This window comes from Poeciliopsis prolifica, unplaced genomic scaffold (genome assembly GCF_027474105.1).
Source record: "Poeciliopsis prolifica strain line A6 unplaced genomic scaffold, Auburn_PproV2 SCAFFOLD070, whole genome shotgun sequence".
NCBI classification, from domain to species: Eukaryota; Metazoa; Chordata; class Actinopteri; order Cyprinodontiformes; family Poeciliidae; genus Poeciliopsis; species Poeciliopsis prolifica.
In genome coordinates, this window is record NW_026562445.1 from 93,611 (window position 1) to 108,336 (window position 14,726).

The window sequence follows — 14,726 nt, forward strand, 5'->3', positions numbered from 1 at the left end:
TGGGATTCTAGTTCTAAGAATTTCATTTATATACCTATATATGAACACACACACACACACACACACACACATATATATATATATATATATATATGTGTGTGTGTGTGTGTGTGTGTGTGTGTGTGTGTGTGTGTGTGTGTGTGTGTGTGTGTGTGTGTGTATTTTTGCTAATAGTTTGTCATGCTGTCAGGACTTTGCTGCACCTCCTGCTATAAACAGTGCAAATATATTTTCTGTATGATTGGTCGATGCATACATGATCACTGTGGCTGATGGATCATGGAAGGCAGTATGTGGTCAATGTTTAAATATAATGAGGCTGACAATTAGCACCACAGGGAAACCAGAAGATTACCCACTTCAGAACTTCAGAAGGAACAATACACCCCCAAGAATGGACAAATGTTCTGGAAGGACAGTGAGCTTCATGTGTTCCCTCCAGGTTAATAACGGCATAATTATCCTGGAAACAATGATCTGCTGTAGATTTTCAGAGTTTCCCATTTATCTCAAAAGGCTGAGAAGGTTGAATAAAGTCCACGTAAGAATCATGACTATACTAGAAAACACTGGAACAACATCTTTAAAACTCTAAAAGGGGGAACTCACACCAGATTATTCAAAGGTCAATTTCATCCAGAAGTGATGATAATCTGCTGTAGAACCATAAGACCCATCATCAGGTCTACAAGGGTTCAGAAGTTTTCTTCATGTGAAGAATTACCTCAACAAGGACTGATGGGTCATCCCAGCCTTCGTAAATGGCCAAAGGTTCAAAAGGCCCGTTTACATCAGGAACTCAGACAACAGCAAAACAGTTTGCTGTAGAACTCCTAGAGACATTCACTCTGCAAGATCAACAATGTTGTTTTAACCACAAGAGCAGGAAATGTGACTAATTCATTAAAGACCAATTGGAAGTTCTCTGACTAAGACAGCTTCAGAAATTGAGATGTACAATCCAAGTTCACAATCAAACCAATCGCAAGGCTTCTGCTTCAGAACTCCAAGATGTATTATCCACTTCAGAAGGCCAAGAGGGATGAGCTCCTAGAGTTGAAGGTAGATGACTAGACCACAAAAGGCCATCAACTTCACAACTCCAGAGGGACCGATCATTTCATGGTTGGGGGCTGTATTGTTGTTCCAGAAGTTCAAAAAGGATGATTCAGTGTAGAAGTCCAGGTTGGCTGATCCTCAGTGATCTCCTCCAGGAAGCACTTTAGTGGAAATGTGGATCTGGGCGATGAACGCAGGACGAAAGGGTAGTGGACAAACACACAAATAAAGAAAACCCTGTTAAGTCCTGGTGGTCATCAGGAGACGCTGCCATTTAGATCATTGGCACAGTTCAAGGTACTTAACCAACTGCTAGAACAGCTACGGTAACTCCTGATTTTAAAAGGTGCAGGTCAGTTAAGAGTAGCTGGTCACTGCCGCCTGTTTCTGGGCCAGCCGTCGCAGCTCCTCCCTGATCGCCTTGATGAGAGAGGCGGATGTGTGGGCAGATGGAGAGGCATCCTCTGGTGGATATTCTGGGGTGGGCGAGGTTAAGAGGAGGGGTGGAGCCGATGGGTCTCGTAACGAAGAGCTGGGCATTTGAAAAACAGATGAAGAGGAGAACTCAGGGAACGACAGCACCTGGAGAAAATACAAGGATGAATTAATTCCCAGCAAATGGAGCAAGGGTGTAGATTAGAACAACGTTCAGAGCATCTTTAGCATCACATAGCACTTTTTTTTATGAAGAACTTTGAAAAGAAACAACAAGGCTGACATGTCTGTTGTCAGTAACATCACTGGTAGGTTAGAATTAAACTTGATATTTACAGTCTTGCACCCCAAAAGTTCCTGTCACAGTCAGTTAACCAACAGAACCGTTCTGTGTGGTCTGGATTTCATCTGTTTCATGACTTACACTCTCTCTGCTACCTCCAGGTCTGGATAGGTCCTGGTCTGAGTGCTGCTGGTGCCAGCTGGAGCCAGTAGGTCCAGACATGCTGCGACCGACTCCAGGGTACGCACCGATCTGACTGGACAAACCCACTTGAGTCAGATGGTGAAGCTGTGCCCCTGGAGGGTAACAGAAAAGACACAGACAAGACAATAAAGGCCCCCACATACTCGAGTGTAGGAGGTTTGCGTCGACTCAAAGTGGACGTCCGCCGGACACGTCCATGTAAAGATCCATTTTTATGACCTGGTGGAAATATTGTTCACATCAAACTGGTTTTGAAGAGACACCAAGCTGCTGAGGTTGAGAGTAGGGGTTACATCAGTTCATATTATTTTAAAGTCAACATCAACATGACATGGTGATGTCACAGAAACACAAGCGAAAACATCCTTTATTAGCTACATTTACACAAATCTTGCCATGGTGTATAATACAGAAAGCAGAGCAAAGAAGATCGAGCTCTTGCATTTAAATGTTGGCCTCATCAAAAACAGCTCTGAATAAAATGTTGCCCTTACTGGTTTCTTTTACTTGTAAAATACGGATAAATATACTATCTTCGTGTGTCGTGAACATATTGGAATTTTATCTTTTTTTTACTCAAACAACAGCAATGGTGATTGAGTATATACTCATTTTGGATAGCTGCACAAATTATTACGTTGACCAAAATTGTGCTTCTGGAACATAATAAACTAAGCTTATTTTGAACAGATCCTGTTTGATTACAGTTGAATTCATAGATCTTCTCCCCCAATGAGCAGCAGGACACTCAGCTGACTCAGCAGCGGCTCTCTCACTTTGCGGGATGAACAGACATGTGACAACCATTCTCAGTGCCACACTGACAGGTCGGTGTGTTGAGGTTTCCCAGAAGGAGAAGAAACAAAGCTAGGCTCCCAACTAGCTCATCAAACTTGCTGGTATCTACTAGGATTGCGGTAAATAAAGAAATTTGTCTCAAGAAAATTTTAGGCCATCAGTGAATATAAAGTCTCAACCCTCCGCGATCAGTATGCGCGGAGTATGCACAGCTCACAGAGTGCAGACAGTTTGCCTGACTAAGTGGGGGGATTAAGAGTATTACTGGGTCACCAATTTAAGAGAACTGGAGCAGGAGAGTGGTGACTCTTTTCTGTCTGCAGAGTGGTCTCAAAGCGCAGAAGGCTGGATGTTTGCTCATTGTACCTGTACTGCCCCCTACAGGTCGGGGCCTGGAGGATGAAGGAGGGTCTTCATACTTCCCCCTGTTGGAGTACACCGACTCCTGCAGTTGTTCTCCAGTGGAAACATATCCTCCGGAGCCCAGGCCCTGCCTGATTGGGACACAGACACACTGGGTTAATCTTTCAGTTTACAGACCTGGGTGTGTTTCTAAGGGTCCAGATGAAGTTGACCTCTGCAGCAGACCCTGGATGGATGTAGGGGAGACTCCCAACTCCGCATATCTCTGCGGACAAAAGTAGAAACATTTCACAGGGCATAACTAACATATTTGATCTCAGTGTGGAAAATAAATTGTTAGGGTTGAGTGGCTGCAGGGTAAGAATCCAACTGCCCGTCACCCGGCTCACTCACCACACCGCTGGTCTGTGAAGACGGTGATACCAAGGCGAAGGCGTCATCCAGCAGGGAGTGCATCTGCTGCCGGGCTTCCTCAATGGAAGGCTGGGGGGGCATGTAAGGAGGTGGAGCTGGGGCTGAGTCAAAAACCTCATCAGTAGGGGAGGGGCTGCCGTGGTCTGGGGGCATGTCAGGGTCCGACTGCCAGGAAACAGATCAGAGAAGATGTTCAGCTGTGATGGTTCTTAACGGAACCACCAGGGAATCTGAATCGGACAGGTAAGACAAATTTGATCATATCATAAAGACATCAGACCAGTCCTCAGCTGAACTGTGGTAGTCATACCAACCAGCGTAACACAAACAGCCTCGCTGTGCCTCACTTATCCTCGTGACGAGTAAGATTGGTTATAACAGTGACAGAAAGGGTGAGGGCTGTCTATTTATCTATCATTTTATTTTTGATAAGATTAGAGATTTAGAAATGATAAAAATGTGCCCCTCTGGCACAAAGTGCAGCAGGTACTCTTCTGCTTCACATCAGACAGAGTGATAAAAGTCGGCCAAATGTCAGAATACAAATATTCCTAAACAGCTTTTCTCTTTGGTTTGCGGGTGAGATCACTGAGAATGTGAACATTGAATAAAACAATGAAACAGTTGAATGTACTCTGCACAGTTCTTCCCCATTTTCATAACCACCTCATAGTACAAGCCCGCCAAGCTGTGTGCCAGCAATTTGAGTGGCAACAGACTGCATGTTTAATTGGTCTGCGATTTCCATCAATGCGGGTCGGACCTCGCAAACTCCAAACATCTCAACCACTGCAGTGGACCAGCAGACATCAGGCAGCTGTTCAGTGTGGAGGAGAGTAATTATGAGGTTAATTTAACCGCAGTCAACATGGTCAAAGATGGAGGATGAGGAGAGAAGTTCATCTGGACCGCTGCCTGATGGAGCCGCTGTACGACCCTTAACCCTAACCCTTCTGCCATCTATTGGAGCAGGATGAGCTGCAAGCCGTACATCTGTGATGTAAAACACCAGAACCGGAGCATCAACTTTGCATGATGTACATATTGTTATCCATCACTACGCTGGCGTGATTCTCCTCCTCCTGGTGACATTGTGAGGAACACAGAACTTCACTCTGAACATTTTCAGTGACAGGAAGTTGACCTGCAATCTGACATAGACCGCCCACTAATGCAGACCTATTCATAACATTCTTCTCTCATTGTGATTGGTCCAGTTCTGTTTGACAGATGTTTCCTGATGAGTGGCACGACTGATTTTACCGACTCATTTCCAGCTCCATAGCAAATGATTAAAAGCATTTTCACAAAACTGTGCGGCTCCAATATTGCCCACAATGGGCTGATTTGTGGTTAACTTTGGTTTGTCCCACCATGTACGCTACATTGTTGAGTCCAGGGTACTTCCTGTAGGTGGCGCTCTGGTCTGTGAGCAGTCGATCTCTGTCTGTATCTGGAAGACTTCCCGGTCCTTGATGAGGCCTCCGGCCCCGAGGAGAGCGCCTCCCTCTGGAGAGAAAAAACACACAAGGATCTGATTCAGCTTTGTGCTACACTGGATAATCTACCTTTAAATTATCAAGTGTTGCTTTGATTATTTCCTTTGAGACTAGAAATGCAACATTAGTCCAGAGAAGCATAAAACAGATTCAGCGAAGTTCGATTTAAGATCCTCAGGGTCCAAATAATCAGAAATGAAACAGGTAACGTCTTTGACTTCATTTATAACATTCATTTATCAAAGTAACCAGATCATTTTACTCTCTGGGATAACTAACACAGATTTATCCCAGTTCAAACTCCTCAGCTCAGATGTCGTTGGCCAACCCTGACCTTTTCCTGGAGTCGGCAGGGGTCAGGGGTGAGGCTCCCTCGGCCTGAAGGATGCAGTCCATGTGGTCGTGGGCGGAGCTGTAGAGCCGCTGGGCCGCTTCGCTCTGAACCGGCCCGTCTCCGAAAGCATCCATGATGTCGTCCATGGAAGGAAACTCACACTGGCCCCGCCTCTTTGCACGTTGGCGCAGTTTGTTCCTGTGATGTTCGATCTCAGACTTGTGCCTTAGCGCCACCTGTTGGACAACAGCAGATATGCTTTATTATGATTTATGGCAGTGTGTGGATTATGTGCCTGACCTACCCCAGTATTGACCTTTTCAGTGAGGGAGGGGCTCGGCTGTGGCGGGCCGGGAGCCGCGGGCGGACTTGGTCGCGGCTGCATGGCAATAAGTTGCACCTTGTTGGCCTGGCGACGGGTTCCATCTGAAGAGCCACGGGAGAGACGGTCAACATGGTCAAAGATGGAGGATGAGGAGAGGAGTTCATCTGGACCGCTGCCTGATGGAGCCGCTGGAGGCAGAGGAACAACTGACTGATCAGGAAACTGTTCAAACCCAAAAGGAGTGTCTGACTCCCAGGAGGAGCCAAAAAATCTTTATTATTTCACACACATCAATCAATCAAGCACCTGGTAGCAAGTAGAGCAGCTAAATCTACAAGTATTTTATATTCTAATGCCTTCATCATTTGGGAAATCAGAGAACATTCCCTGAACAAATTGGAGAAGCCTGAGGACGCCGCGGTCTTGTTGGCTTCGGGTCGATGGGGACAGTCGGCAGCAAGAGGTGGACAAAAGTCTCTGGATGTCCAGTGGAGTCTACAGAGGACCCGACCCGACCCGACCCGACCCGACCCGACCCGACCCGACCCGACCCCAGTCACAGCCAAATGTCTTTCATGTGTTCATTTGAATGTGAAAGTAGTGTGGTGGTGAACTGATCACCGACTCAACGACAAACACATGGTGACAACCAGAACCAAACTATTTATGTATATGCGAAACTCACACACATTAATTACTTAGAAACTAAAATATGTCAAAATAATTGTGAAAGAATAAGTAATTAGTGAAATGAAGCACCGAAGCAACCTATGAAGTAAAAACTGGTGATTTTACTTGCAGTCTAATTAGAGTTTAGCTTTAAGATCTAAACTAGATGATCTTCCAACTTGACTTTTTTGTTTAAGAAAAGTTCAAAATTGTTGTTTTTGCAGTTCAGTCCAAACATCAATATTGTTTCATAAGACGGAAATAATCAAAACCCACAAACAACGTCCCATCAAAAGTCTGTTCCAGACCCCTGATAGCAACATAGAACAGAAGCAACATTTTCCACATCAAATTTTCACTGGAGAAATGTATTTATTGGGCAAAATTTTGGAAATATTTGAAAACTGAATCTCTTCAGTTTTAATTAAAGACAGAAAGTAAATTTGATGAATTATTAGAATCACTTCCATTATTGCCATAAAGACCACCACACTCATGGCTGCTGCCATGTTGCTGCTAAAATGTGTTTTGTATTTCTCAACATGTTGAGTAGTGTTGTATGCTTACCCTACACTGCCCCCTAGAGTCTAGGAGAGGATGGGACGCAGTGGGACAAGCCGTGCAGAGTGAAGTGCTGATTCCGTGTCTGTTTCTCGCGTGATGCACATTGGTCAAGCAAAAACAAGCTGAAGAGCTCCATGTTTTGCATCCTCCCAGCATCAGTGGAGATGCTGCACATCTCCTCCTGTCATCCCACACAATCAAATTGATTTTTAAAAACTCAGCTGAGGAGGATGTTACTGTTTAAACTTGTGTTTGATTCAAGAGTTGAAGCCAGGTCACATGCAGCTCATCTGTGGGAGTTTTTGATGGGATTTTTAGGTTTTTTTACCCAGTTGCTTAGTTTCCTGGTTGCTTCTCAGTGGTCTGCATTCAGTTTCTCAGTCTCATCTGTTTCCTTGTCCAGTAGTCACCTTCCTCAACATAAATACCCCCAGATTCCTTCAAATTATTGCCAGATCCTTCTGGAATCATCTGCTTCAGAATAAGCAAGTTGAAGCTAGTGGAAGTGAAGGATGTGGCAAGTAATAAAAATAAAAGTAGCAATAAAGAGTAAAGTATTAAACTTACCTATTTTGCTCCTCCCTTCATTCATGGGTGCAATAAATAGAAAAAAGGAAAGAAAATTGATCAGAAAACAGTATGTTGATCTGCTCCCCATTATCCTAATATGTGACTCCTTCCTTCTCAAGGTTTACATGATGACATCACCAGGTCTTACCATTTTTAGGGGCATTCCTGTGGTGTTTGCCCTCACTGGGCGTGGCTACGGGTCTGGTGCTTTCCTCTGCCGACTCCCTGCCGCTGGACTGCTCACTTCCTAACGAGTCTCCATCTGAAGGACTTAGCCTAAGGAGAACAATGTCTGAGTCCAGCAGCTGGTTCAACATAAACTGCATTGATAGGTGGAAAAATGTTGCTGAGGACTTTTCTGAAAGGCTTGTAGTCGTTTTGAGATATCAGGGGCAAATCTAAATCTTCTATCCAGACAACAGGAGAATCATTTTCAAGTTGAATGTTTGTTTGACGTGACAAAAGGAGCAGAAATGTTTAGCAAACGCAACTATTTCAAGAAGTTTTACAGGAGTTCTCTGACCTTCCCCTGCGGCGACTTGAACGCGCCGCTTTAGTGGACGATCCTTTGGACTTGGGAGTGTTGAGGTCTCCGCCGTCGGAGGGCGTGGCCTCTTTTGTTGGGGCAGGCAGTGGACCCGTCTCATGGATCACCATGATGTCGTCTTTACTGTGCTGACCAAGATGGAGCTTTGCAAAGTCAAAGCCTTTAACACTAGGAGCTTGAAGCTGCAGAGGACACCAGTGTCAGACTTGAACTCATTTCCATCTCAACCAGAGGAAATCTACCACTTCCAATTGTACCTTCTGCCTCTGCTGGATGGTGTTGATGGCATCCGGTTGAAACTCAAGCTTTTCAGAGCCACAAAGCTTCCAGTAGAGAATGATAATAATGAAGATAGCCAGTAGGACAGGGACAACCACCCCTACGATCAACCAAATGCTGCTGCTCTGAGTCTCAGCCGGAGGAACCGAAAAAGTCTCTACAGCTGGACAAAGGACAGGAAGAGATGAGTGTGACCTGATGCCTCAGATTAAAACCCCTGGAACATCTGGCTCTGATCCAGCTTCTCACTCACGTTGAGCCAGAGGCCTTTGGACTCGGTGTCCAAGGACGATGGCGGCCCTCTGAAGGTCCAGGTGGTTCATGGTGGCTGCAGTTACCTCTGCTGGGACCCTCTCCCCACCCGGACCCTCTACGAAGTAAAACACCTCCAGGGGGCGCTCTGGCCCGGAGAGCCTGGATATCCGCACCACCTGACACACAACCGTTGGGATTTATTACCTGTGACAGAATTTCCAAGCCGACCGATTCCACCTTAGATACAGAAGGTCTCCACAGGAAGTCCTGCATCTGAATGCATATTTGGTTTTCTCATGAGGAACCACAATGAAGAATTTATCAAGAGATGGTTTTTGATTTTGTTTTAAAACTTAACATTGTATTCAATGTGTCTGTTGTCAGAGCAGCCCATCTATAGATAGATAGATAGATAGATAGATAGATAGATAGATAGATAGATAATAGATAGATAGATAGATAGATAGATAGATAGATAGATAGATAGATAGATAGATAGATAGATAGATAGATAGATAGATAGATAGATAGATAGATAGATAGATAGATAGATAGATAATAGATAGATAGATAGATAGATAGATAGATAGATAGATAGATAGATAGATAGATAGATAGATAGATAGATAGATAGATAGATATTCACTAGAGACCTTTATTCAACAGTAATCTGACAGAGGGAGGTGAAGCCAGGCCGTCATTCTGCCACGTGATGCAACAGATCATTTCAGTTTATTGAGGAAGCGCCAATTCACAACAAGTGTCATTTTGAGACAGTTTACAAAAAAGTCCTTCATATTGAAATGAATCATCTTACTGTTTGTTTCATGTTTTACCTGTAAACTGTGGTTGCCCACAGCGGTTGCTCTTCTCCAGCGCCTCCTGCTGCTGGTCTCCTGCAGTCCTTCGTCCAGTAGCACAGCCAGTCGTCTCTCCAGACGAGCTTTAAAACTCCTCTCAGCGACCTGCTGCTCATGAACACCCAGCAGGACTGAAACAGCACAGAGCACAGAGAAAAACTCTCAGACCTGCAGGTTTGACCTTTTTAAACCTTCTTTATGGAGAGCCGAGCTGCGTCTGTACCTGTACGGACCCAAGTGTCCCGCAGGTGGTGGGACATATTTAGCTCAGGATAGTGGGAGGCTGTGAACACAAGCATTTCAAAATTAAACTCACATTTGTTACAGTGTTTAATAGTTTGATCTGTTTTCAAACTGAAGTGTGGCTCAACTATTCAGCGATCTGAAGGTTGACGTACGTTCTGCAATCTGCAGAGCAGGAAATCCAACGTAGAAGCTGAACTCCACCAAGCTGAGCTTCCTCAGGTGTTCGCTAACCTCTGACCCCGCCAAGTAGCCCCTCCCATCTCGTACAGCAAAAGTGATGTCAACAGGAACCTTCTGTCCCACTGCTGGCCAGACTTTGCTCATTGTGATGTTCAGCAGCTGTGTGAGGAAGTCAGAGACGTCACTATCTGACCTGATATCAGCGCCTCAATTATTGGTGAGACTCACCTGGACGGTGATGTTTCCTGTCTCATGTGACCTTCGTCTGCTCTCTGCATACGCCATTATCAGCCCTCGCTCCACCCTTTCACTGAAGTTGCAAATCCTGACGTCAACATGGGTGGGAACAAACTGCAGCACCGAGTGGATCTGGTACCAGAGGTCAGGTATGGTGTAGAGGGGGAAACTGTAGGAACGGCGCCTGAACTGCGCGGTGACTGACGGAGAGCGTTGATGACAGATACAGCAGTGAATATCAGGGGTCCAGACACGACACGAAAGGCAAAACTGGATGGAGTTCTCAGGAACTGAAAAACAGAGCAGAGAAAATCAAGTTTGTCTGGGTCGTCCTGGAGTCAGAAAATACTGACCAAACTCCTCCAGATGAAATCATGCTGGAGTTGCTGAGCTTAGTATAGCACTAACTGTACTTATGCTGCTGCTTCCTAATAACACGGAACCAGCTTTGAAGCCAGCGACCGTACATGGGTTCACATGATTACCTGCAGCTCTACTGAGCGGTTGAACTCTCTCCTCAGGACATCACGGACATGACTGAACCCGGCCGATGAGCCTTTAGAACTCACTGCAGAACAGACAAGTTCATCATGTGGCTGAAAAGAGAAGCATCACTTCCTGCCACATGCAGGCTGGGGGAACTTACCCACTCTGACCAGGTACAGCTCAGGCTTAGTGACGTTGCACAGATACTGTCTGCTGAGCGGAGTCTGGGCCTCTTTGGGTGTGGTAACTGGGGGCCCTCTGGTGAGGCTGATGGAGGAAATCTGGGTGGTGGTTGTTATGGCTGGAGGTTTTGCTGTTTTTTCTGTGATCACTGATGGTCTTCCTGGTTTGACAGGCCGAACCGGTGGTCCCAGTGAGGGAGGGGGTGGCACCTGGCTGGTAGTGTTAGATGGGGGACGAGGAGGGAGGCCTGGACCACGGACTTTGGTTTTTGGAGAAGGTGGAGCAGGAGTGGAAGGGGTTTGGGAGGTGCTTGGTAGAGTAGGTGGCTTTTCACTTGTAAGAGCAGGTGAGGGAGTGAGGGGAGGGAAGGGTCCAATTGAGGGATGTTTATGATCTAGATCTGGTGGAGGCCCACTGAGGGTTGGGACTGGGGTCAGAGGAGAAAGGTGAGTTTGTGTTGTTGTGGGAGTAATGGAGGGTCTGAACTTGGCACCATGTATCTGCTCCTCCTTCTCCCTCTCCTTTTCCTTCTGCTTTTCCCGGGCCAGAAGGTTGGTGTAGTACTCCAGACTATTCATGTCCGGTAGCAGCACCTCCGTCGGTTCCAGAGGCATCATGTCCTCAGGGTCATATTCCTCATCCCATGTGGAAAAAACGTCCAGATGGGCAGTGTGGGTGTGCAGGGGAACGGTAGGGGTGGAGGAGGGGGTGACGGAGGGACGGGAGAACAGAGGGAGGGTTGGACGGGCTGGGAAGGCCGTGTCATAAGAGACCCAGTCCCCATCAGAGTCGGCATCCCAAGGGTGGCTTGGTAGTGGCGTGGCAAGGCCCAGTTCTTCCCCGTCAGGGACCATGAAGGACAGAGTCTCCAGGTAGTCCCCAGAGCCCCAGGCTTCCTCTAGAGGGGGGCCCTGCTCCCAGGGGGGTGGAGGGGTGAGGGTGGGCTGGCTGTGTGGGGGGAGCACTGGGGGAAGACTGGGGGCCAGCAGGTCTGGAGGTCTCAGCAGTAGGTGGATGCCCTGAGCCCCGGCTTCCTGGTCCTCTGCTGAGTCGCCTCCAGCACTATTAGCATGGTAACCCATGCCTGAGGCCCCCCTGGGGGGTACGGGTGATGATGGAGGTGATAATGACCCCATTGTCCTGTTCAAATCCAACACACCTGTAGGGAATATAAGAAGAGAATGTGATGAACCTGACCTCTGAACCTTTCGTTGGGCCCCTGAAAGTCTCCGAGGGCAACAAACCACCCTAACTACCCTAACTACCCGAACCCAACCCCCCCCGAACCTTTATGACACAGACGTGTTGAATATGGAAATATTCTGGTCATAAAGAGGCGCTAGCCAGACTCATGGGGACCTGAGAGCTAAAGTATAAAGGGGATGTAAGACAGAACAGCTATAAAACAATCAAAAGGCCTTTGACTAGACAACTTCATTTAACCCTCTCAGGCTCAAATTACTTGCAAAGACTGGTTAAGTTGTTGCAAATCTGCAATACCTGCCTGGAGAGGGTTAAACATTATTTCCACCATTTTACAACAATGCTTGAATGGAACAATAAAACCAAATGATGATCTTGGGCTGCCAAACCGGTGCCCTGGCTTGTCGGCACCTTTTAGGATATTTGAAATGAACTGGTTGGTCTGGTCACGCCTCAGCTGCAGGGGTCCACTTGGTTCCTGCCAACCGTATCGGGTCGACAGGACGCTGTTACACAGAACCCAGGTTCATGGAGACGAGCCGCTCAGTGAAGATTTCTCTGCTATCTGGTCAGAACCAGAGCAACCATTAGACATGAGAGCAGGAAGCGAGTCGTGGATCAGAACGTCTCATCCCCAGGTTTTCAACGTTCATTGCTGTGGGTCAGTAAATGTTTCTGATGATAGCAGCTATTGTTATTTGATCCGACTGGTTGGATTTCCACAGACAGAAATGATTCTGAAGCACATGGATGATGGGATCTTCAATATCTGGACAATCATTAAATGATTAATAAGCAGAAAGTTCCTTTCAGTGCATGAATTAATAACTACTTACTGTACTTACAGTAGGTGGATGTCCAGATTTTTGATCATTTTTTTATATTTACAACCAAAAACTCATTTTTGCTCTGATGATTTTCAGTGATGGAAATCATCAGAGGCCTGTTCATAGATAGACGGTACCACATGGCCAGCTCTGCATCCAGAACCAGAACCAAACACGGAAAGGCAGCATTCAGCTTCTATGCACCACAGATCTAGAACAAACTTCCAGGAAACTGCAAAACAACCGAAACACTGAGCTCCTTTAAATCCAGAATAAAAACCCGTTGGGTTCCAGCTGCTACCCGGTCAGAACCAGAACCATTAGACATGAGAGCAGGAAGCGAGTTCATAACTGGAACAATTCATCATTTTATCATCATTTTTTAACACATCTGAGAAAAAGTTTTTTCCTCTTTGCTGTTTTCATGTGAAGCTGAATGTGAAAAAATACATTTGCCTTCCAGCCTCCAGTCGACAAATCATGACTCACTGAGAGTGTGTGTGTGTGTGTGTGTGTGTGTGTGTGTGTGTGTGTGTGTGACAACATGAACATAAAATCAGATTCCACATTCATGATGTCACCAACAGATGCAGGAAGTGAAACTCACCTGCAGCAGGTGAGCTTGTGGTCGTCATGGAAACCAGTGTGCCAACCACCAGAAACATCACAGCCATCGTTCGTCTGCATGACGCGGCTCTGGGGTCCATTCCGGTTCCGGTCCTGAAGCCGGAGCCCAGCAGGATCACGGGGTCCCACATCCTCAGAGGGCCGGCGGTCCGACGCTGGGAGCCAAGGGCCCGACCGGAGGACCTGGCAGCAGGAGACAGGATGCGTTGTCATAGCAATAAGGAAGCCACAGCTGTTTACACATCTTACAGCTTCCTGTTGACCCTTCACTGACCTCCAGAGGTTCTGCTCTCCCTGACCCGACAGAACCTGGAGTCTGCAACAGAACCTTAAAGGTTCTGGCAGCAACTGTGTCAACAGGAATCTGGTCCAAGGAGCAGAAGTTTCTCCAAGCAGGTGTGCCTAATAAAGTGGCCAGTGAGAGAATATCTGGACCTGGTGAATCGGGCCAAGGTTCTGCTTCTCTGAAGGTCCAAAAGGCGTCAAGTTAACATTTTAACAAGTTAACACAAAGATCAAAGATCAGATTCGAAACAACCAACTGGAATTTCAGTCTCTGAAAATCTGGACCGGTTCGGGTCTCTGAACCGGTTCGGGTCCGTTAGCTCTCTGGTTGTTTTGTCATGAAGCAGCTCCTGGTTTTTGCTTTCATCAATTTGGACCTGAAAGGTTCGGTTCAGGATTTCAGATCTGGTGATTGATCGGGGTTCGGTACCGGCCCGTATCTGATGTCTGAGGCCCGGCTCCTCACACCTCTGACGGTTCGGTCCGGTTGTCATCTCACATTGACCCAGTTATGAGCCCCATCGAAGCCATCCGGTCACTGCAGAACACCAGGGTCCAGATTCCTGACGGTTCCGGAACCGGAGACTCCTCCCTTCTGCATCCGAGCCTGAAGGCTCCGCAGCGGCCACAGAACCGCCGCTGCAGCCGCCTAAAGACACCGAGCTCCGGCGATGCACAACGGCCCCACGGATCCGAACCGAACCGAACCATCAGCACCACAGCAGGCTTTAAACCCTCAGCAAGCAGGCGGACCAACCTGCCATCCTGGAGATGCGGTTCGGGCGCGTCACGCCTCTCGACTCCGCGCCGTGGAGGAGGAAGAGGAGGAAGAGGAGGAAGAGGAGGACGTCCCTGCAGAATCTCTCCTTCCTCCTCTCGGTCCGCAGTCTTCCTCTCCTCCAGCAGATCCACCTGCTCCCTCCGACCCGGTTCTGTTGGAGTCGGTCCGACAGATTCAGGTCACGTCCAGCGTCAGTACCAACAGAACCATCTC

General features: G+C 47.1%; 1 protein-coding gene across 1 annotated transcript; it reads right to left on the bottom strand.

The window, feature by feature from the left end:
• Nucleotides 1-90: 90 nt before the first annotated feature.
• si:dkeyp-27e10.3 (UPF0606 protein KIAA1549) lies at nt 91-14,477 on the bottom strand. The gene is given in 22 exon segments (XM_055020798.1): nt 91-1,641; nt 1,919-2,073; nt 3,146-3,273; nt 3,355-3,407; nt 3,536-3,721; nt 4,930-5,065; nt 5,390-5,625; nt 5,694-5,815; nt 7,515-7,529; nt 7,666-7,793; nt 8,041-8,246; nt 8,322-8,506; nt 8,597-8,774; nt 9,435-9,589; nt 9,682-9,741; nt 9,857-10,043; nt 10,113-10,312; nt 10,315-10,411; nt 10,607-10,689; nt 10,768-11,949; nt 13,428-13,630; nt 14,201-14,477. Coding segments are annotated over 22 exon segments (4,146 nt in total). The 5' UTR covers nt 14,227-14,477; the 3' UTR covers nt 91-1,416.
• Between the last annotated feature and the right edge of the window lie 249 nt (nt 14,478-14,726).